Source organism: Moschus berezovskii, chromosome 24 (assembly GCF_049115385.1).
Source record: "Moschus berezovskii isolate FMDL1 chromosome 24, NW_MosBer_1.0, whole genome shotgun sequence".
In the NCBI taxonomy this organism is placed as follows: Eukaryota; Metazoa; Chordata; class Mammalia; order Artiodactyla; family Moschidae; genus Moschus; species Moschus berezovskii.
In genome coordinates, this window is record NC_142483.1 from 8,128,557 (window position 1) to 8,149,742 (window position 21,186).

General features: G+C 48.8%; 3 protein-coding genes across 12 annotated transcripts in view; 2 read left to right on the plus strand and 1 right to left on the minus strand.

Moving 5' to 3' along the window:
- NBEAL2 (neurobeachin like 2) overlaps positions 1–2,284 on the plus strand; it is a 30,701-nt gene extending 28,417 nt beyond the window's left edge. For all 4 annotated transcript variants that reach the window (XM_055413671.2, XM_055413672.2, XM_055413669.2 and 1 more), the window contains 5 exons: positions 116–232; positions 328–486; positions 563–711; positions 1,570–1,705; positions 1,782–2,284. In XM_055413671.2, the coding sequence (XP_055269646.2) occupies positions 116–232; positions 328–486; positions 563–711; positions 1,570–1,705; positions 1,782–1,886 (666 nt within the window). In that variant the 3' untranslated portion in view covers positions 1,887–2,284. The remainder of the gene's footprint in view (positions 1–115; positions 233–327; positions 487–562; positions 712–1,569; positions 1,706–1,781) is intronic.
- A 154-nt stretch (positions 2,285–2,438) lies between these two features.
- On the plus strand, positions 2,439–6,200 carry LOC129547780 (death domain-containing membrane protein NRADD-like). 3 transcript variants are annotated; one of them, XM_088831776.1, is made up of 5 exons: positions 2,439–3,768; positions 3,901–4,061; positions 5,016–5,199; positions 5,313–5,455; positions 5,557–6,200. In XM_088831776.1, exons 2-5 carry the CDS (start codon positions 4,019–4,021, stop codon positions 5,874–5,876), a joined length of 690 nt encoding a protein of 229 aa, XP_088687902.1. In that variant the 5' UTR covers positions 2,439–3,768; positions 3,901–4,018; the 3' UTR covers positions 5,877–6,200. The 3 variants fall into 3 exon arrangements, with proteins under 3 accessions (XP_088687902.1, XP_055269667.1, XP_088687904.1); XM_055413692.2 differs by having other exon boundaries at positions 2,439–3,252; XM_088831778.1 differs by having other exon boundaries at positions 2,439–2,709.
- Positions 6,201–8,559: 2,359 nt separating this feature from the next.
- Positions 8,560–21,186, minus strand: part of SETD2 (SET domain containing 2, histone lysine methyltransferase) — a 76,896-nt gene continuing 64,269 nt past the window's right edge. For all 5 annotated transcript variants that reach the window (XM_055413676.2, XM_055413674.2, XM_055413677.2 and 2 more), the window contains 6 exons: positions 20,791–20,925; positions 19,604–19,743; positions 16,563–16,674; positions 11,549–11,629; positions 9,716–9,817; positions 8,560–9,385 (listed from right to left, as the gene is read on the minus strand). In XM_055413676.2, coding sequence (XP_055269651.2) covers positions 9,224–9,385; positions 9,716–9,817; positions 11,549–11,629; positions 16,563–16,674; positions 19,604–19,743; positions 20,791–20,925 — 732 coding nt within the window. In that variant the 3' untranslated portion in view covers positions 8,560–9,223. The remainder of the gene's footprint in view (positions 9,386–9,715; positions 9,818–11,548; positions 11,630–16,562; positions 16,675–19,603; positions 19,744–20,790; positions 20,926–21,186) is intronic.

Below are 21,186 nucleotides of genomic sequence, written 5' to 3' on the forward strand. Positions count from 1 at the left end.
TTCAACGGTCTGACTTTGGAGCACACCTTCGCTTTTCTGGGCTTTTAGCCTTCTCACTCTGGGGCCAAGGTGGTGGGGTGCCCCAGTCCTGAGCCAGTCCTGGTGTTCCCCACAGAGTGGTCTCTCGGTGGGGCTGGCATCAAAGCCTGTGCAGGTCCTATATGGGCATGAGGCTGCCGTGAGCTGTGTGGCCATCAGCACTGAACTTGACATGGCGGTGTCCGGATCTGAGGTGTGTGTTTGCCTGTGCCCAGGGGAAGCTGTTTGCTGGGCCCTGCCCCTGGAGCCAGACACCTGTGCCCAGCACCCTAAGCCACTTTCCTGCAGGATGGAACTGTGATCATCCACACTGTACGCCGTGGCCAGTTTGTGGCCACACTCAGCCCTCTGGGAAGTATGTTGCCTGGACCTGTGTCCCACCTGGTGCTGGGGCCTGAGGGCCAGATTGTGGTGCAGAGCTCAGCGCGGGAGCGTCTGGGGGCTCAGGTATGGGAAAGGGGCACCCAGCCAAGATAGGGGTGGTTGGGATTCTGTCCTTGCTAACATGTCCTGCTTCCTCCAGGTCACCTACTCCTTGCACCTATACTCAGTGAATGGGAGGTTGCGGGCTTCACTGCCCTTGGTGGAGCAGCCCACAGCCCTCGCGGTGACAGAGGACTTTGTTCTGCTGGGCACGGCCCAGTGTGCCCTGCACATCCTCCACTTGAACAAGTGAGCCTCACTGTTTATGGGTTTGTGATCCCTCAGTTCAGTTCAGTTTAGTCGCTCAGTTGTGTCTGACTCTTTGCAACCCCATGGACTGCAGCACGCCAGGCCTCCCTGTCCATCACCAACTCCTGAAGCTTACTCAGACTCATGTCCATCAAGTGGGTGATGCCATCCAATCATCTCATCCTCTGTCGTCCCCTTCTCCTCCAGCCTTCAATCTTTCCCAGCATCAGGATCTTTTTCAATGAGTCAGTTCTTAGCATCAGGTGGCCAAAGTAGTGGAGTTTCAGCTTCAGCATCAATCCTTCCAATAAATATTCAGGACTGATTTCCTTTAGGATGGACTGGTTAGATGTCCTCGCAGTCCAAGAGACTCTCCAGAGTGTTCCAACACCACATTTCAAAAGCATCGATTCTTTGGCACTCAGCTTTCCTTATAGTCCAACTCTCACATCCATACATGACCACTGGAAAAACCATAGCTTTGACCAGACAGACCTCAGTTGCCAAAGTGGTGTCTCTGCTTTTTAATATGCTGTCTAGGTTGGTCACATGATCCCTCAGGTGGTGGTCAGAGGGACACTAGGAGGTGCCCCATGGACCCTAACTGCTTTACATGCCTGTGGACACATTCTTCAAGGCCTGTCTCTGTCCTCCCATCCCGCAATGGGGAGATCTTGCCCTGGGCCTCCCTTAGGCACGCACTTGTGCAGGACCCCTTTATTTGTCAGGATTTTCCTCCAGCCATCCTTCAAATGAGGACTGGGAGGTGGATGGGAGAATGAAGAGACAACTATGTGCTGGATGCAAAACTCCTTGCAGTTGCGAGTTTGTATATATCACCTCCTCCCCTCCCTCCAGATTGCTGCCAGCCGCTCCTCCCCTGCCCATGAAGGTGCCGATCCGCAGCGTGGCTGTGACCAAGGAGCGCAGCCACGTGCTCGTGGGGCTGGAAGACGGCAAGCTTATCGTGGTGGGCGCAGGGCAGCCCTCAGAGGTGAGGATGCGGGCAGGGTGGGCCTTGCACGGGGTGGGGGCGTTGATCCTGGCTGACCCATGCCTGCTCCCACTAGGTGCGCAGCAGCCAGTTTGCGCGGAAGTTGTGGCGGTCCTCCTCCCGGCGCATCTCCCAGGTGTCCTCTGGGGAGACAGAGTACAACCCTGGAGAAGCACGCTGACAGCCCGCCCCGCCCCACCGCGCCACCCCGCCCCCAGCGGGCTTCGTCCCAGTAGGCCCCGCCCGGGAGCCCGCGCAGGCCCGGGCAGGGGCGCGGGGGGCGGAACGCCCCGCCCACACTCAGGCGGGGGTGGGCGGGGCCCCACCTCTGCCCAGCTCAGGGATTGGCGGGCGATGTCACTCCGGGAAATCTTGCCCCTCGCCGGCAGAGGGGCCGCCGGGAGTCCCAGCACTGGCCCCAGCGGCCGCACAGCACATTTTGCACAGTCTGGGGTGGGGAGCCCAGGCTCCCGATCCCCGGTCCCGGCGGAGCACAGGGGCCGGGCTGTGGCCTTAATCCTAAGGGCGGCCCCCGCCCCCGCTCTCGCATCTCAGCAATAAACATGGACTAGTTTTGTAGCTGTTCTGCCTCAGAGCATGTGTGCGTGCGTCTCAATTGGCCCTGGCCACCGCCCTGGGCTGGCGTCTCTTGGTCCATGAGCACCCACACCGCACCGTGCCCCTAGGCCCCCAGCTACGCCGCCCCTGTCCCTAGGGGCCCCGGCCTCAGTTTCTCTGGCAGCTTCACGCCTAGTCCGGCTTCAGGCTCACCTCCACGCATGTGCGCGTTCCTGGGCTGGGCGGGGCCAGACCGTGGGCGGCCCTGCCCCATCATCGCCCCGCCCCCTCGGGGTCCAGTCCTCTGCCGCCGGCTTTCATCTCCGCCGGTGAAAACCTGGCCTCTCCAGGGACTCCACTGCGTGTTCCCTGCTGGCTTAAGGCCGGGAGGCCCCATCCTGCAGGCAGAGCCGATCCTGGGACCGACGGAGGGTCAGCCACCACAGGTCAGGAGCGGGCTGGGGACACAGCGTCGGTTCTTCCTGGAACTCTGTACCTCCCCCATTCCGGACCCAAAATCCTGCGCGGTTGTGGTGCCAGCATCTGGGTTGGGATGCCTGTGGGAAATCAGGGTAGTGTGGGCGTTTAGAGTGTTGCTGTGTGCGCATGTGTGCATATTTGTGGGCCTCCAGATGGGTGTGTGTGGAGGAGGGGTTGGTAGAGGCTTCAGTCTCGCAGCTCGAGGTGGGTTGGGCACAAGGCCTGGCTGTCTCTGCGAGCTAGCGTTAGTCACAGGCTCACCCGCCAACCCCGATCCAGGCAGGGTTCCTTATGTGATAAGCGACACAACTGTACATACATATCCTTTATGTTTCAAAGGTCGCCACAGGCTCCATGCCAGACCCACTTGTCTAGTGTGCGTTTTGCTGTCCACATCCGCCCGTGGTCTTATGGAGGGAAGTGAGTTTGCAGTGCAGGGATTGGGCCAGATGTGGATGTTGGGGAGTTACAGGACTTTCGCCCAGGTCTCATCTCCATCCCTTTTCCAGGCAAGCTCCCCTTCTCTGCCCAGTCCAGGGTCTCTCTTCCCCAGGCCTCAGGAGGGAGGTCCCAGCAGAATCAGCCCTGTAAGGGCAGGTGGGTCTTGGGACTGCGTGTTCTTCAGATTTCCAGCCTGCAAGCCCTTTCCAAATTCCCAGAAAAGAAAGGGCCCGGGTACTTCTGGGCCCACATGCCCTCTGTGTTTGCTGAACCCACCAAGGAAGCCTCCCACCCTGCCCCTGACCAGGAGGTAAGGGCTGGACATTGACCCTAGAGGCAGAGGTGGGAGTTAGTCACCCCAGGAACTAACTGGGGAGCTTCCATCAGCCAGTGAGTCTCTGCCTGGCTTTGGCTTATGGGGGACGGGAGTCCCCCTGGTCTTCTTGTGCTGGCTCTGGACTCAGACCTGGGGTTTGCCAAAGTCTTTGAGACAGCTGCACTCTGGTCTCCTCCAGCTTTCACCAGCTGGGACTAGCAGTATCAGCTCCACCCCATTTGACACTGGAGGAAACTGGTCCAGATTGGTGAGTGGGAAGATGGGGAGGTACACAGCCCTGGAATGAATCAGGATGATATGAGGCAGCAGAGGGGGCAGACTACCCCAAGGGACTCCTGACTTGCAGCCTGAGGGATTCCCCTCTTATTCCTACACACAGCCCCTGCTGGACTCAGAGAAGAGGTCTCCCAGCTCCTTTTTCTGTTCGCTGCTCACGACACTCCAAAAACCTTCTCTAAGAAGTGCAGCCACTGGGAGCACTGCTAGCTAGTAGAACCATGCTGCAGAACTCCAGCCACAGGGAAGCCATGGTCCATGTGGGTAAGTACTTTTCGATCCAGATTTTGGGCACTGGGTAGGATGGGAGGTATCCATGGGCCCCTGGCCTTGCAGACCACATACAAGTCTAGTCACAGCTCTGGAGCGTCTTGTTTCTTGTGCCCTGCCTGCACTGGATTGTAGGGACAACTGACTTGCCGGCAGAAGCGAACAGCAGCATTTACTTGCCTTCCGGTTCAGTTTTGTATTTATTTTTGGCTGTGCTGGGTCTTTGTTGCCGTGAGGGCTTTTCTCTAGTTGTGGCGAGCAGGGGCTACTCTTCGTGTTAGTGCGTGGGCTTCTCATTGCAATGGTTTCTCTTGTGGAGCACGGACTCTAGATGCAGGCTCAATAGTGGTGCACCGTGGGCTTAGTTGCTCCGCGGCACGTGGGGTCTTCCTGGATCAGGGCTCAAACTCATGCCTCCTGCACTGGCAGGCCCATTGTTGATCACTGAGTCACCAAGGAAGCCCCTGGTTCCATTTTATTTTGTAAAAATTTGCAAGGTCTTCTGTGCACAGATGCTTCCACAGGGACTAGCATGAATCACTGTGCTTGCACAGACCAGACTCGGTGGGGGCAACAGGACAGCGTTTAGTGCCGCTGTCGACAGAGGAGGTGCACCAGGAGCCCGACGAGGGAGACTGGGAGAGACAGAGGATGACTTCCCAGCGCAGGAGGTGCCTGCCCGTTCTGTCTGAGAGCGACAGCAAACCAGCACGAGCAGGCGTCTGCAAGCCTGGCGAAGGCACATCCAGGGCTAAGTGTCCAAGCGCGGCGAGCCACGGGAGGCCGTGGGAGGCGACGGTAGGCAGTGAGCCAGTCAGCCTTTGATGTCATGGTATGAGCTTTTGTCGCCCCATAGTAGGGGGCTATGATTTCCAGCCTTTCTAGCAGCAAAATCAACCCCTGGCCTTGATTCCTTGCCGCTGATGCTATCTGTCCTTTTCTCCACAGATAAGACCCGGAGGGAGCAGGACAGGGAAGGGGTGTGGGCAGCGGCAGGGGGAGCCCTGGCCCCCAGTACCTCCTCCCCATACTCCCCTGAGCCTCCAGGGGCCTCGGGCAGCATCATCCCGGTCTACTGTGCCCTCCTGGCCACCGTGGTCCTTGGTCTGGTCGCCTACGTGGTCTTCAAGTGGTAGGTGGTTTGGGCACTGCCCTGGGGTACCCCCTCCCCGACTGGACTCCCAGCCAGCTCGCCGTCTCAGTGAAGGTTGGAGCAGGCTGGCAGATTCCCCCTGCTCCCCACAGCTGGCGCTCACGTAAACAAAGGCAGCAGCTGGCCAAAGCTCGGACTGCAGAGCTGGGGGCCCTCAGCAGGGACCAGCTGCATGGGGACAGCAGTGTCTTCCGGGACTTTCCAGCCAACCTGGAGCCCTGTGCCCCCAGCCAAGGTGAGCCCATTCCCCTACCTGTCGTCCTTTAGACCTGCCCAGCCCCATCGTACCACAGAGTCTGTCTAACCCTCATGTGCCCCTCACGTCTCCCATCCCAGGGCCGCCTCCTGAACTTGGCTGCCGGCTTTACCTCCACCTTCCTCGGCAGCAGCAGGAGGAAGTGGAACGGCTCCTGGAGGTGTCGGGTGAACCAGACAAGGGATGGCGGGGCCTGGCGGGCCGCCTGGGCTACCAGGCTGAGGCAGTGGAGACCATGGCTCGGAGCCCGGGGCCTGCCTCTGCCCTGCTGAGGGACTGGGCTGCTCAGGAAGGCAGTGGCGCCACCCTCAGAGCGCTAGCAGATGCCCTTGCTGCTGTGGGCCGTGAAGATGTGGTTTGGGCCCTGGGCCCCCCGGCCGAGGGTTGCTCCATGGTGTGAGTCGTGGCTCTGCAGCCTGGCCTCTCAGGGAACCTGCTCTGGTGCTCCCCAACACCCCCACGTCATACACCCTCCGTTCCACGGGCTTCCTGGCATTGGTGACCTCGGCTTGTTCTGTTTTGGGGGGACACACAAGATCCTGGCACCAGTCACCTCCCCTCCCCCTGCCTTCCTCCAGGACAGGGATCAGGGCGTGGGCAGGGGACAGCCATACAGGGAGCAGCAGTCTTGCCCCCCGCCCGATCCCCACTCCACCTCCCTGTACTTAGCCTCAACTGTTTTTTCTACTTTTGTACCCCATATTAAAGGCAACTCTGGACTGTTGTTGGCTGTCTGGCTCTGTGGGCCTGTGAGACAGCTGGGTAGCTAATGTGGCAGAGGCCCAGAAAAAGGCTGGGGTCCCTAAAGTGAAAGGCACCCCTGAATTGGCAGGCAGTGTGCACCCGCAGAAGATGGGTGAGTTCTGTGGGCAGAGTAGAGTTCATATCCTGCATCTCCCATTCCCCAGCTGAAGTGTGTTAGGAAACACTTTCCTTTTTGAACTTCAGCTTCCTTAGCTAGAGAACAATAGACTAGCACCTTCAGAAGCCTCCCACCTGTATGGACTCTCGTTTGAGACCATTTTCCTCATCTGGGCTGTGACTAGCCTCAAGGGGAGGCTGGAAGCCTGCCCCACTCCTGGGCAGGCAGTAAGAGACAGACTGGTCCTGGGAAACTAGGACTGTGTTACCAAGGGTCTCCGGACATCTTTAGGTGAGAAAAAGGAAGAAAGTGTTCTCCTTTCAGGACCCACATTCCAGACTCAGGAGAGGGAGGTCCAAAGATGCTTCCGCACAAGCCAAGGACAGGCAGGTCATCCCACCTACCTGAGGACAGGGCAGCTGCAGCCAGACCACCTGCACTCCTCGCATATGGCCACCCTGAATACTGGAGCGGCAGGTCCGTCACTGTGCTTTCAGGGTGTTGCTACAGCAGACAGGCCCTGCCTAGGAATGAACAATGCTACATCCTGGCTCCACCAGGATCAGAGTGCTGAAGAAACACGGCCACCTAAACTCAGCAGACGTGGACCGGTCACCGTCCAGGTGCCCAGGCCAGACCCCATCCTCTTGCTGAGATGTGTCCGGTGTTGGCTGTGCTGGGAGACTGGCACAGCTGCTGTTCCTCAGAGTTTACCAGGGCTGCTTAACCCTGTAACTCTTATCCTTAAGATCAGGGCAGGTTTGGAGCCACCCTCATCCGGAGATGACCCTTGGGCAATAACCCAGGAGAGAAAGGCTTGGTGTTTGGTCAGCTTTAAACAGGCCAAAGCACTGGAGATATCACACCAGCAGGAAGTTGGCCAGAGGACTGTGGAGGATTAAATCGGCAATGAGTGTGAAATCCTGCATTGAGAGGAATGAACGGGCCCTGAATTGGCTGGTAACCCTCATCACCACTGAGGGGATTTGAGCCTAAAGGTTTCAAAGGGTGACTGGAAGGGAAAGATTTTGACAAAAAACACTCCAGGGGAAATGAAGTAACAGAATTTCTCTTCAAAGTGGTCCTTTCTAAAAACCTGGCAACTCCCTGGTCACCACCCTTTAACAAAAGGCTGGCTAGATTTCCTGGGAAAATGTGAAACCTGGAGCCTTGTGTAAAAGCATGAGTTGGGCTTGGTTGCAGTGCATATGGCTGCACCTCTGCATGGGAAACCTACCCCAAAGAGAAACACTTGTTTTTAATGTGCTCAAACACATTAGCTGAAACATCTTCCTTAATAACACTAAAATGTTAAGAGGGTTAAATCAGGGTTCCTCCATCTGATAAAATAATATGCTTGAATTAGGGTTAACGGTGTTAAGGCTGTAGCCCCACGGGAAATACTTTGGCTACCTTGTTAAACAGCATATTTAATGGGTATGCCTTTAAAATAGGTGTTTTTTTGGTCTCTTTTCACAATCTTTGATACAAAGATAAGAGTTACTGAGCCTCTATGAACCTGCTCCTCATCCGAGAAAGTGCCAATTCCTGTGCTTCCGGGTTGAGAGGATTGAAGGAGCCCAACCAGAGCGCTAAGTGCCCAGCAGGCATTGAGTGTTCCAACTGCTCCACGCCCCCAAGATGTGGCAGGCCCCAGCCTCTTCCCCAAGGGCATTGCTGCACTGAGCAAAACCACCCCAGTGAGGAAGAGGTGGGACCAGCCTCTTTGCAAAGAGGGGCTGGGCCCCAGGCTGGCCTGAACGCTCTGCCCTTCTCAGAGCCTGGGCATCTGGTCCATCAAGGGTGGGTGTGTCTCCACTTAGCCCTGTGTACTCAATCACCTCAGCGATTGTACCCCTTTGATGGGGGCTCCCTCTAGGACCCAAGCCCAGTGGCGGGGGGCATGGTGGTGAGTCAGGGAACCCAGACGTCAGATGAGAATGGCTGGGAAGTTACTTCTCGCCAGCCACAGGGTACAAAGGCAAAGACAAGTGCCTTTCTCTTGAGTGGCCTATTAACCTAAGAAGCCCAGCGCCAGAGAGGTGGCAGGTCTACTTCCTTTGCTCAGAAATGCACGTGGTAAGATGTTTACCTCAGTCACAGTAGGACCTGTGGGGAAGGCCTGGGATAAACTCTAATCTCAAGGATTAACCTTGGACTTCACACACCTATGGCCACCATCTCCTTTCTCTCTCAGTGCCAACACTATATACAAATGTGCCAAGTTCTTTAATTGATTTTATTTTTTACATAAAAAGTTCAGTAAAAATTGGATAAAGTAAAGTGATTTTAAGCAGTAAATCAATCTTATCAACATAGCACAAGGCTGGCCAAAACCACAAGGCAGCCTGCTTTGGAATATTTACATGATAACAAATTAAACCTTGCAGGAGAACTTAAACCATCCTTACAAAGTCTTCTGTGATCCTAGCACATAGAGGCTTAAAAGCAAAACAAAAAACAAAACCCAGGAAAAAACAAATTATTTTCAATATATTCACATATACATTAAAATATAATACAGATGGTCAGGGTCGGGGTTGTGGGTGGGGATGCGCATGAGCCTGTGCGCTGACAGCACCGCCAAAGAGGAGACCCAGGTTGGAGTGGGGTCAGGCTGACCAGGTCTCAGGAGGGAAGGTCTTAAGGGCCTAACCCCTCGCCTCTGATGGCCTCTACCAACAGCTCGCAACCAGGGACCGCGTGTTGTAGATGGAGCTCAGTGTGTGGCTCTCAGTTGAAATCCGCAGGTTTGAAGTCCCCAGGGTGTTGTGTCACCAGTAGCACACAGCCCTGAGGGTGGGGTGGGGAGAGGGCCCACAGGATGTCTTCTCCCCACAGCCTCTCCTACCAGCTTGCCCGGCCTCCCACCCTGGCCCCGTAGGTCACTCTAATTCCGTGTCCTCTTTGGGTTTGTAAACAGCCCCAAACTTCTGCATGTACTTCTTAATGTACTCCTTGGTTTTGTGTTTCACATTCTCATTGCACTCCAGGTCCTCGGGGTTCTTACAGTACTTCAGCTCCTTATTCATAACACCATGAGTCAGCTGTCCAGGACACAGAAAGAAACCACAGGCCACCGATCAGAGTGGAAATGATTCAGGGGGGAAGGCAGTATTCTGCCCCAGGACCCTGTTCTCAGTGAGACTGGGAGGTGAATTAAGTGCAGGGAGGTTGGGGCAGGCTGGTGCTGAGGTCACCAGAAACAGGAGGCTCAGCTGTTAGAGAACCGCTACCCTCCAGGAGGGTCGCCTCCCTTCCCAAATCTTCCCTCTATGTTTCTGGGTCTCCAGCCTGGGCATGTGGCAAGGAAACGGACCTTTTTGGAAGGTCTATTGTACTGAGGATGTTGTCAGACCACAAGCAGGGGAGAATACCTTGCGGGCTAGGTGTTTGAAGTCTTCGGTTGTGGTAATTCTTCCCACTTTGCAGTCAGGTTTCCGGTAAGGGTTCAGGCACTGGACGATGAACTGGGACATCTGCAGGCAGGGGGAAGAGAAGGCAAGAACGCTGTACTGAGGAAATGTAGAAAGGCAGCAAGCAGAGCCAGCCCGTCCTTCCCTTTCCCTCACTTGGGCTGGCTGGTGTGGGTAGTAGGAGGCTAGTATGCCAGTGGGACAAGAGATAAGGATCTGGGGCAGCCCCAAGAGGCAAAGTGCTCCCCCGGATGGACTGGGCAATGGAGGGACAGAAGAGCAGGACTCCACGCTGACCCTCATGGCAGCCCCAGGTTTCAGCTAAGAGGTCTCCTGTCCTTCTCATAAAGAGACTGTAGCTAATTTCTCTGGCTCCTGGAGGCAGGGCAGAGAGGGCCTTTCTGTGCTACCAGGAGACTCAGTGACCCCAGGAATGTAGGCGTTTTGTTATTGAAGACAGCTTAGATTATTTAAGTGTTGCACTTCATGGGATTTACACAACATCAGTGTAAAGCAAATGGATGGTCACATGTTAGAGCAACTGGTTGGAGACTGTCTGGGGTAAGACCGGTCAGTACACAACTTCCCACATCTTCCTGAGCTGTCTCTGTACTGTCTGTCCTAGCCTGCGGCTCTCAAGAGTGATCTAGGCACAGCACCTCTGGAAGTATCTGGGGCACTAAGCCACAAACTTGACTCCAGAGGACAAAGGGAGAGAAGAGGTGAGTCGCTTCATCGGGGAGCACCATGAACAGCGTCTGCCCATCCCTGAAAGTGAGCTTTCAGACACTCAAACGACAAGGCTGTATCCCCAGGTTGGCACTAAACAAACAGCTGCTAGCTGGCTGAGCTGAAATGCCAATCATTTTACACGACAGTGAAACACTAAGTCTTATCCTGAAGGAAGGCTTTTGATCAAAAGTTTTTCTGTGGTCTTCTGCTTCCATACTCTCTCCCTTCAATCCATTTCCCTGAGTACAACTAGGGATTTCATTATTCCCAGCTAAAAATCCTGCGGTGGTTCCCTGTAATTCAGGATGAAGCAGCAAGATACTGTTCAGCTTCATCTTCCCCCACCCCCGCCTGAAGCACAGCTCCCAGAGTCCAGGAAAGGGGTGCTGCCTTCTGCCTGCACTGTATATCCGGTCAATCCCGACCTCTGACTCAAGAGCCCTTCCTCACACCCTGGGTAGTGACCTCCGAGCCCCATCACTTCTTTGCAGGTCTGCTTCCTCTAGTAGACTATGTATGAGCCCCTTCAATGAATGAAGACTGGAATTTAGAATCTGGATGCCCCGAGGCAGGAAAGGTTAGTGTTCTGAGAACTGGATACATATACTTCTAATAGCATATAGAGGAGCTGCTTTCTCTCCATCACTGGAGGAGTAGGCAGCCACCAAATGAGCCATCATGGAGATCGGGACTCTGAGCCAGAAGGCCCAAGTTCAAGTCTTCTGTCGACAGCTTGTATGCTCTAAACCTTAAGAGCTCCTCCACAAGCAGAAGAGGAATGACAATTCTGGTGCTTCTACCTTGAGTGCTGTTGTGGGGGTAAAATGATAAAATGGACATGAAAGTGCTTATTATCCAACTGCGAAGGACCATACCCATGTGTCACCAAATAACAACTGCACAGTCCAGTCACAGAAGCAAGGGAACACCCAAAGGCAGGGCCTTTGGGTGCAGTACACTGCTTGCAGTGTACTGCAACAGCTGTGCCCACTTGGGACAAGAAGGAATGGGGCTCAAGTTTAAGTTTTCCAAGCTTAGTGCCCACATCCCAGCCAACCTTACCTCTTTTCTGAAAACTTCTTTGCTTTTCTTAGCCAGCTCACTGGAAGTGTCTGCTTCTGCTGTCTTAGGCTTTTTTGAGGTCTGGAAATGGTAAAGAAAACACCATGGTGCAAGGGTGAGAGGTCAGGTCAGTGATGCCCCCCAATGGGATACCCAACTCTTGGTATCATTTACAGGATCCTAACGGGACACAACCTGGAGTCAGCCGAGCTGTTGTTACCACTCTCACTTCATGTCTAAATCCAGCCATCTGGATTTCTTTACAGCAAGTTCTAATTCTCTATCCTAAGAGAAAGTCGATCTTGGGTATAGCTGGTAAACATTTGTTTCTGGGTTACCTCTGCAAAGGAATGTGCTGTGTGACTTGGACCACTCAGGTCCCTGTTGTGAGATGCAGCACCCCACATTGTGAAGTTAGCCCCAGGCTCACCAACTCCACCTCTCCCATCTCTTGACATTCCAGGACTCTGGGACAAAGGCAGAATGCGCTTCCCACCCGATCATGGTCCAAATACCATGCTCTGCATCCTAGTCTCCTAGACTAGGAGATAGTCTCAGCACGCAGGAGAGGCTCCTTCAAGGTTGGTAGCCTCAGTCCAGGAATGGAAAGACTGAAGAGGTATCAAGGTATTGGGGGCGGGAATAGGAGGAGATGAGAGTCATCCAAGTCGCTGACCAGATGACTAGATTCAAAGACAGAAGATCCTCAGTCTTAAGATGCTGAAATGATGACACACTTAGGAATACTTTCCTTCAGCACTGCAAGTGGGGAAGCTGCCAGTCCCTGCCCCACCCCACCCAAATCAGGCGCTGCAGAGAGGGAAGGGGCTGGCAGCCCTGGCATTCAGAGCATCTGCCTGGCAAGGCCATCTTCCCACATTTTTGATCACCACAAGTCAAACCCCTTCCTAGAAGGGTACTTGTCCATGGAAAAGATTATGAGCACCCCCCTTCGAATACAACTTGCTTCAGGTGGATGTAGGAGCTGCAGTTGGCATTACAGGTACTTCAGCTTTTTGCAGGCCGCTTAGAGCACAGTTTTTTCTAGTCCCAGCCTATCACCAGTTCTGATTCCTCTTTTTCCATCAACAGTATGCAGGTGCTGGTGAAGAAGGGACAGTTCAACTCCCTCTGCTCTGGACTGGCTCCAGAAAAAGGTGGCTTCTGTAAATCAGCTTTCTCTGACTTGTTATAAACGCTTTGCATATTTCCCCCTTTTCTACCTTCTGTGGCTGTGGGATCGGGAAAGGGAGGGCAGGGTAGAAAGAACACACAGATTCAATCTCTGATTTCAGAAAACAAAACGCAAATTTTCAAATGTTTTGCTTTGAGATTTTGTGGTTATTTTTTTCTAGCAGGAGAGAGTATGGGTGTGCTCCACAGTAAGACCTCATGTAGCAAGGGATCAACTACACCCTGAGTAAGCCAAGATAATTTCATCACCCCCTAAGCTCTCTCCTGTGGAGCTCAGAAAGGAGTAGCAACAGCACTAAGAACAGAAAACCCTTCAAGGTATGACAACTACCTCAAGGCTCTGGGTCCTATAGAGGAGCCCAGGCTCTCAGTGAGGGCACTGTGTAAAAAGGCACGTCCTGCTTCCCTCTGAATGGGGTATGTGTTCAGAAAGCAAAATAATTTCAGTGCATTTCTAATTTAATCTCTGACTTGGTGAGGCTGCAGGGCTTTAAAACCAGTTACTGAGCACAATCGCCTGAGCTGTCTAGGAGCCTGGTCCAAAAGAAGTTGAGCTATCAGAAACACTGCATGTGATTCAACCTAAATTCTGCAACAAACGAACCTGTACAGGCCAATTCAAAGGTTAAGAAAGAAACATCCTTGAAAATAATAAAAAACTCAGTATATTGTTTTGAAGTTCCTGCCACCTTTGGTAACAAAAAGAGCAAAATAACTTCAGTTTGGTTCTAGACCAGGTACTATATACCAAAAAGAGGCATCGGGGGAGGAGGGCAGGAAGTGGGGAAACAGAAACAAACAGTTTCCACAGCACTTTCAACAGATAGGGGCTGTTCCTGGCCTTTTTCATATCCACTTGTGTCCTCAGCCCCAAGTGATGCCTCTCAGATGCTTTTGCATGAATCTTCAACATCTGCATTCTGAGTTCCTCACTTTGCCTACACTATGACAATACTCCTCAATCTGGGTTCCACTCCTGCCAATCTCATATTTTCAAACGGGCCTGTTTCACTCAGGGGACACACTTGACTGCCGGACTCACTGCTTTAAAGGCATTCACGGGCTTTCAATCATACAGTAATCACAGTGGGAGGACACCAAGATCTTAGACCATTTAAATCTGACATATTTTTCCATATTTTTTTCTGGCTCACTACCCCACATGTACCCAAACTCTCACTGTAATCACATTATTTTTATCGTTCTCTCTCTATATGCTCTGTCTTGTACTGACTTTATACTTTGCAAAACTACTGTAATTGCCCAGAATCCTCTTTCCTGCTCAACATGGCTGTAGGTCACTCATGTTTTCTGTGGCGTGTCACTGGCACATTTTCTCAGTCCATTAGTCACTGTGTCCCACAGCATCTGTACACTCTTCAACTACAGCGATTACCCCATTGCATTTCAGGTTTATAGATGTGGCCATTTTCTTAGACTGAACTTCATGAAGACTAGTACTCAGATTTGTTTTTCCTTTTATGTGTAATACCTCACACAATGCCTATGAATTAATGAAAATTTAAAATATTATGGTCTTCACTCCCAAGGGCTTTAAAATAGAAATGAAGACCCTGAAGATCAGGCATCCCTCTGTCTGAGATGCCACCTGGGCGAATACAGTAGGACACTGGTGAGGAAGGTGAGATCCAAATAAGTTCCTGGTTATCTAAATCAGATTAGGTCCTAATGATAAAGAATATGGTCTTGAAAGAAATCCAAAGCCTTTGACTTGTGCAGGAGATGCGGGTTTGATCCCTGGGTCAGGAAGATCCCCTTTGAGAAGGAAATGGCAACCTTCTCCAGTATTCTTGCCTGGGAAATCCCATGGACAGAGGAGCCTGGTGGGCTGCAGTCCATGGGGTCACAATCGGACACAACTGAGCACACATGCACTGCCTCTATAAAAACTCTCCCACGGAAACTTCATACACTACTGGTAGACATGTACAATGATGCGGCAACTTGAGAAAACAGTTTGACAGTTTCTTAAGAAGTTAGACGGACATAATTAACAGATTGTCTAACTGACCCAGCGATTCCACTCCTAGGTATCTACCCAAGAGAAATGAACATGTATGTCCAAGGACTTGTACACCATTGTTCATACACCATTATTCATAACAGTCAGAGTGGTAACAACCCAAATGTCCATCAACTGGTGAATGGATAAATAAAATGTGGCACATCTAATATAATGGGATATTCAGTTCAGTTTAGTTCAGTTGCTTTAGTCAGTGCTAAAAAGAAGGCTACCAAGGCTACCAGGCTACCAAGCCATGGAAAAGCATGGAAGAACCTTAAATGTATATTGCTAAGTGAATGAAGTGAATCTGAAAAGGCTGCTGCTGCTGCTGCTAAGTCGCTTCAGTCGTGTCCGACTCTGTGCAACCCCACAGACAGCAGCCCACCAGGCTTCCCCATTCCTGGGATTCTCCAGGCAAGAATACCAGAGTGGGTTGCCATTTCCTTCTCCAATGCGTGAAAAGTGAAAGTGAAGTCGCTCAGTCGTGTCCGACTCTTAGTGACCCCATGGACTGCAGCCCACCAGGCTCCTCCGTCCATGGGATTTTCCAGGCAAGAGTACTGGAGTGGGGTGCCATTGCCTTCTCCGCTGAAGGCTACAAAGTCCAAATATACGACGTTCTATAAAAGGCAAAACTGGAGAATAGTAAAATGCTCAGAGGTTGTCGTGGAGGGGGATGGGAGCTGGGGAGGGAGGACATGATGAACAGGGGAGAACAGAGGACTTGCAACACAGTGAGACCATGCTGTCCACTCTAAGAGTGGACACATGCCTTGATACGCTTGTCCAAACCCACGGAAGTACTGAGAGCCCTAAGGCGAACTACAGACTGAGCAATAACGATGTGCCAATGCAGATGCAGACTGCAATGAGTGCATCACGCCCTGGCAGGCTGTTACAGTGGGGACGCTTGCATGTGTAGTGACACGAGATGTATGGAAACTCGACTCTCAGTTCAATGCTGACAGGAACCTAAAACTACGCTGAAAAATAAAATCTACCAAGAAAAAAAGAGTTACGATAAGGACCTTTTCAGACAAACAGAAACAAAAGAACTCATCACCATTAGACCTGAAATACTCGAAATATTAAAGGAAATTCTTCAGACTAAAGGAATGCTAACTATAACACTGAACAAAGAAAAACATATCCCCTAAAATGAATAAAATATAAAATATGAGGTATGGATTTGTTTCCACTTTAATTCTCTCTCACTCCAATTCCTTCCCTACTTTCCTCTCCCATGTTTCTCCACTGACCTAACCAGTTAAGTGCCTCTTATTTTCAAAATTAAATACTATTCAAATCTTAGAACACAGATATATTATCTTTGATTTCATTCAAGATACCACCTCCTTGGAGACAGTAAGTCCTGTTCCAAGTGAAAAAGGATAAACGTTGTTAATTCAATTGCTGAGAGCCACACTGATTTACATGACCTCTAATCCTAATTCAACTGGAAGCTAGGAGCATCCCCTCAGCTGTTAACAAGCACAACTGTCTCTAAATATTATCAAAAGTCTCCTGAGGAGCAAAACTGCTCCTAGTTGAGAACCCCTGCATTTATCTCCAGAGAGGGAATATGACGAAAGGGGAGCAATTAAAGGAAATTAAGGGTTTTCATTTTTTGTTCTACCATACTTCTGTCCTGTGTGGATCTCCTACTACCTCCAAGCATGTTTCATATGCCTAATTCTCCAGAACAATAAGGAAAACAGAATTCCAAGATAACATGGCTAACAGTGCTAAAAAAAGACAAGACAAAGACTCCCAAAACAAGTAAGCCACACTCACCTTCATGGGATTTTCATCATATGTTGGGGTTCCCAAGTCCATTTCAGCTTCATGCTCAAGGCTGGCATCATCTCCTGGGCTTTCCCAAGTAGGAGGATCCCACTGAGTCTGCCTAGAAGAAGGTAAGAACAGCCATGATGTCATGGCCAGAAAACAGAGGACTCTGGCACAGGTATCTCTGCTCATATATTCATAAAAATATAACACACAATGAAATACAGAGTAAGTCAGCTCCATGAGAGGGACATTCTTCACAACAGCAATAACTCTATCCCAGAGACATGTTGTTTAGGCCACTGTATTTCTGCAGCCAACATTGTGGCAATGTTTACTAGATATCAAAGACAACAGTAAAACCAAATATTCCGTCTGGCTCTCATCTGGCTCTTAATGTCCTACCAACAGGATTCAGCAAAGGTTAAGGAAAGCACGTGCAGTAGGTGCCTCCCTATGCCACCCCTTTGCAGGTGAAGAGATCAATCATAACTGTACCGAGCATGCACTTAGAGCAAGAGAAAAGAAATCACAACACCCTCCTCAAAATCCTTGATCATGTGAGAAAACTCTTTACTGCTTTAGGAGTCTTCTTGTTTGTATTATTAATAATAGTTGTGCTCCTCTGGTTTGATGACTGACAAAATGGAAAAGATGTGATGAACAGGTTAAAAACTTGTGCCCTCTGCTAAAAATAACCTCTGCTGCTGCTGCTAAGTCACTTCAGTCGTGTCCGACTCTGTGTGACCCCATAGATGGAAGCCCACCAGGCTCCCCCATCCCCGGGATTCTCCAGGCAAGAACACTGGAGTGGGTTGCCATTTCCTTCTCCAATGTGTAAAAGTGAAAAATAGCCTCAACTGACTACAAAAGAAAAAAAAAAAAATTTCAACTATGTTAACCCTTCGCATGTTTTTTCTTTTTGCTGCACTGCAAAGCTTGCAGGGATCTTAGTTCCCCAACCAGGGACTGAACCTGGGCTCCTGGCCCAGAGTCCTAACTATTGGATTGCCAGGAAATTACCTCATTGCATGTTTATGGTTGTTTTGAAGGTAAGCAGGCAAAAGTGGCTTTTTTTTTATTTTAAAAAAAACCTAGATCTGTGAAGTAACAAGTAGAAGTAAGGAAACTCATATTCAAGAGTCAGAAGTCAATTGTCACAAGAAGTGCTGTTAAGAGGAATCACTTAAAATGTCAAAAGCCTCCAAGAAGCTAGCAACATACCTGACAGGTCTATCCTGTCATTACAGTCCTGTGCTTTTCTACCACAGCAATTTTTAGTCAGCAACATTAAAAGCATTTGATGTAAATCAGTTCTGCAGATGATTATGAAAATATCTCTAACCGACAGAATTAATTTTAAAAAATGGGCTCAAGATTTCTATTGTAATCAAAGAACCACATGCAGTTGTAGGCTAGGAATTAAACAGAGAGGGAGGTATTATGCTCTTAGGTGCTAGTGGAAGAAAACCTAAAAGAAAAGCTAGAAAAGTGCAGACATAAATAAGAAATACAATTTTTTTCTTCCTGGAAAAAAGTGATAAAGTTTGCTTTGGTACTGAAAAAAAAAAAAAAAGTTCTGGTAAAATTTGCAGACACTGGTTTTTAAAGTCACAACACTTTCAGTCAGCAGTGTAACAAGGGCTTGTTTTATAAAGATATTTTTACAGGAGTAATGAAGACCTAAGCAGAAAGGGAAAATACTTGACTGTATGAAGCTTTCATTTCCTTCTGTCACAAGACGTTACCAACAAGAACTTGCAATATTCTTGGATTAAGAGATCAATTCACAAAAGATAAAAATGGTCAATAATCTAATGAAGACTTTCCATCTCAAAAATAAAAGAACTGTAAATGAAAGTAAGATTTCTTATCTACTATCTTACATGAGTTAAAGAACCTACAGGAAGAAAAAGTTACCTTTCTATATACATTTTGTGGGAGTCGAAATTGGTGATTTTTTTCTTTAAATGGTAAGCTGACAATACATGTTAATTTAAAATGTATATCACTTCTGACCAAATATTTTGCCTCTAAGAATCTGCCTGAAGAAAGTACTAAAATTATTATTAGTGTCTATAAGAATGTCTAGGTTTAGAGCTAAATATAAAATAGTGAAAATCCATCCATAGGAATGGGTTAAATAAAATTTGGTATAGTCATACAGAAGAGCAGGGGTTAGGGGAACTTCTTCTATAAAGCATCTGTGACCTTGTGGACCAAACGATCTCTGTCACAACTAGTGTACTGTGACTGGAGGATTAAAGCAGTCGTAAACAATTCCTAAATAAAACCAAAAATAATTTTATTTGCCAAAACAAGTAGCCCATGGGCTGGGCATAGTCTACTGACCCCTGCAACAAATAAGCAAGTATTAAAAATAATGTAGTTTTATATTAATTGATAAGGGAAGTTCTATAAATAGACTGGTAAATAAAGCAGATGACAAAACAAGCACCCCAACAACTCACATTATATTCCAATGTATACAGAACACATATATAGTTACATAAAGCTATCTGCTTAAAATATATTTTTAAATTCTAAGAATAAGATAAATCAGGTTTTTTATATACAGCAGGGGTCAAACTATGACTCATGAACCAAATTAAGTTTACTCAGAACAAAGACATGCCCATTCATTTATGTACTGTCTACAGCTGCTTACGCAACAGAAGAATTGAACAGTTGTGACAAAGACTGTTAGGCATGTAAAGCCTAAAATACTTATTCTCAGGCCTTTTACAGAAAAAGTCTGCCCATAACCCGAGAAATCTACTATGCCAGATGAAGTCATTACCATTTTTTAAAAAAATTCCTTAATTTTCTTCAAAAGAGTCTTGCAGATTAAGAACACCAGCATGTAACTAAAAAAGACAGAAGTCTAACGTATATTCTAACATTTATGATGTGTTTCTGGAAAGCCAGCAGCCCTCAAGCACAGTTAACAGCTAGTAACAAGTCTATAAACATAAAACTCCCCTCGTGGGAGGCAGTTTCTTTGACCAACTAAAAGCTGACTTGGGATGCCCAGCAGCTTTTCTTACCTGGTGACCACATGGTAGTAATAAATCTTTCCTTCTGGGTCTCGGGCTGTCTTCCAGTTGGGAGGTAAGACAATGGTTTTTGGTTTGGGAGGAGATGGGGGTGGTAAATCCAGGAGATTATTTGTCACAACCATTTCAGGCTAAAAAGAAAGACACATACAAGGTCTTGACCAGTGACTTTTTTTTTTTTCCTTTCACTTTTTAGCTACACCACACGGTTTGTAGGATCTTAGTTCCCCAACCAGGGATCAAACCGGCACCCCCGGCAGTGGAAAGGTGAAGCCTTAACTGCTGGACTGCCAGGGAAGTCCCAGTGACATTTCTTTTAATTTGGCTGAAAAGGACAAAAATAGTCACCTTAAGCAGTATTTTTCAATAAAAACATTATATATACTTCTTGAAAAAAAAAAAAAGAAGGGTACAATCTGGGAAATGATTAGAGATGGTTTACATGAAGAGCTTTTACTAATCTATCAGAAAATTTAGAGCAGGCTCCAAGTTCACTATCCAATGCATCATATTTAAAAATATTCAAAAGCTCATTATCTAGAACAATATTTTTTGACCTTAAAAAAACCAATGCTAAATGGCATATAACCAACTCCAGGGTACTGATTAGCTGAATGGACTTAGGACATAAACAAATGTGATAGAATTTTAACATTTATCCATTATTTATTTTTTATGTTTGAAATCTCATATTTACATTTAAAAAATATAGATATGAGTGACCAGGTTGGTGGTTTGTTTTTTCCCCCAGTTTAATTTAAAATTTTTTCTAAACAGATAGCTTTTAAAAATTTAATGCTACATTATGAAAAGACATAAAAACTTCAGGCTCCTCTGTCCATGGGTTCTCCAAGGCAAGGATACTGGAATGGGTTGCCATGCCCTCCTCCAGGGGATCTTCCCAACCCAGGGATCGAACCTGTGGTGTCTCCTGCATCTTCTGCATTGCAGGAGGATTTCTTTACCGAAGAGCCACCCGGAAGCCCAAAAACTTAATGATCCGTGTTATAAACTGAATTCTGCCTCTCTCAAATTCATATGAAGCCCCAACCCCCAATGTGACTGTATCTGAAGACAGGGCCCTTAAATAGGTAATTAAAGTTAAATGAGGTCATAAGAATGGGGCCCTAAGCCAACAGGTAGCCAATGACAGTTTTATCAACTAAAATATCTCTTACTGGCTGTAAGGGCTGGGGCTGCCCTGGTGCAACTATCGTAGTCACAGCTGCGGTTGGCTGTACCACCACTCCTTGTGGGTGAGCTGTGAAAATCTGTTGTCCCTGGATGTACTGAAGACTTGGCTGGGCATAACTCTAAAAGATAAAATGAAGAAATTCACAATTCATACATTTCTAGCTCTTAAGCAGTATCTGACTTCAAGTTGACACAGATCTTGATGGGAAGAAACATCCATTAACTCTTTTAAACTTTCAATGTGAATATTTTACTATAAATTTGTAAAACAATCTTTTGTAAAAAGCTAAGAAAACTGACAGCCAAAACCCAATAATGCCCATTCTCTTACCAGCCGTATTTAGCACTGTAACATTACTTCTAAGCCAAACATGAAAGGA

What these genes read in the sequence shown, in the direction of transcription:
- LOC129547780 (XM_088831776.1), top strand. Translation starts at nt 4,019, where the DNA reads ATGCTGCAGAACTCCAGCCACAGGGAAGCCATGGTCCATGTGG. An exon ending in GCCTACGTGGTCTTCAAGTG is followed by an intron (nt 5,200 to 5,312) that starts GTAGGTGGTTTG and finishes TGCTCCCCACAG; the next exon opens with CTGGCGCTCACGTAAACAAA. An exon ending in GCCCTGTGCCCCCAGCCAAG is followed by an intron (nt 5,456 to 5,556) that starts GTGAGCCCATTC and finishes CTCCCATCCCAG; the next exon opens with GGCCGCCTCCTGAACTTGGC.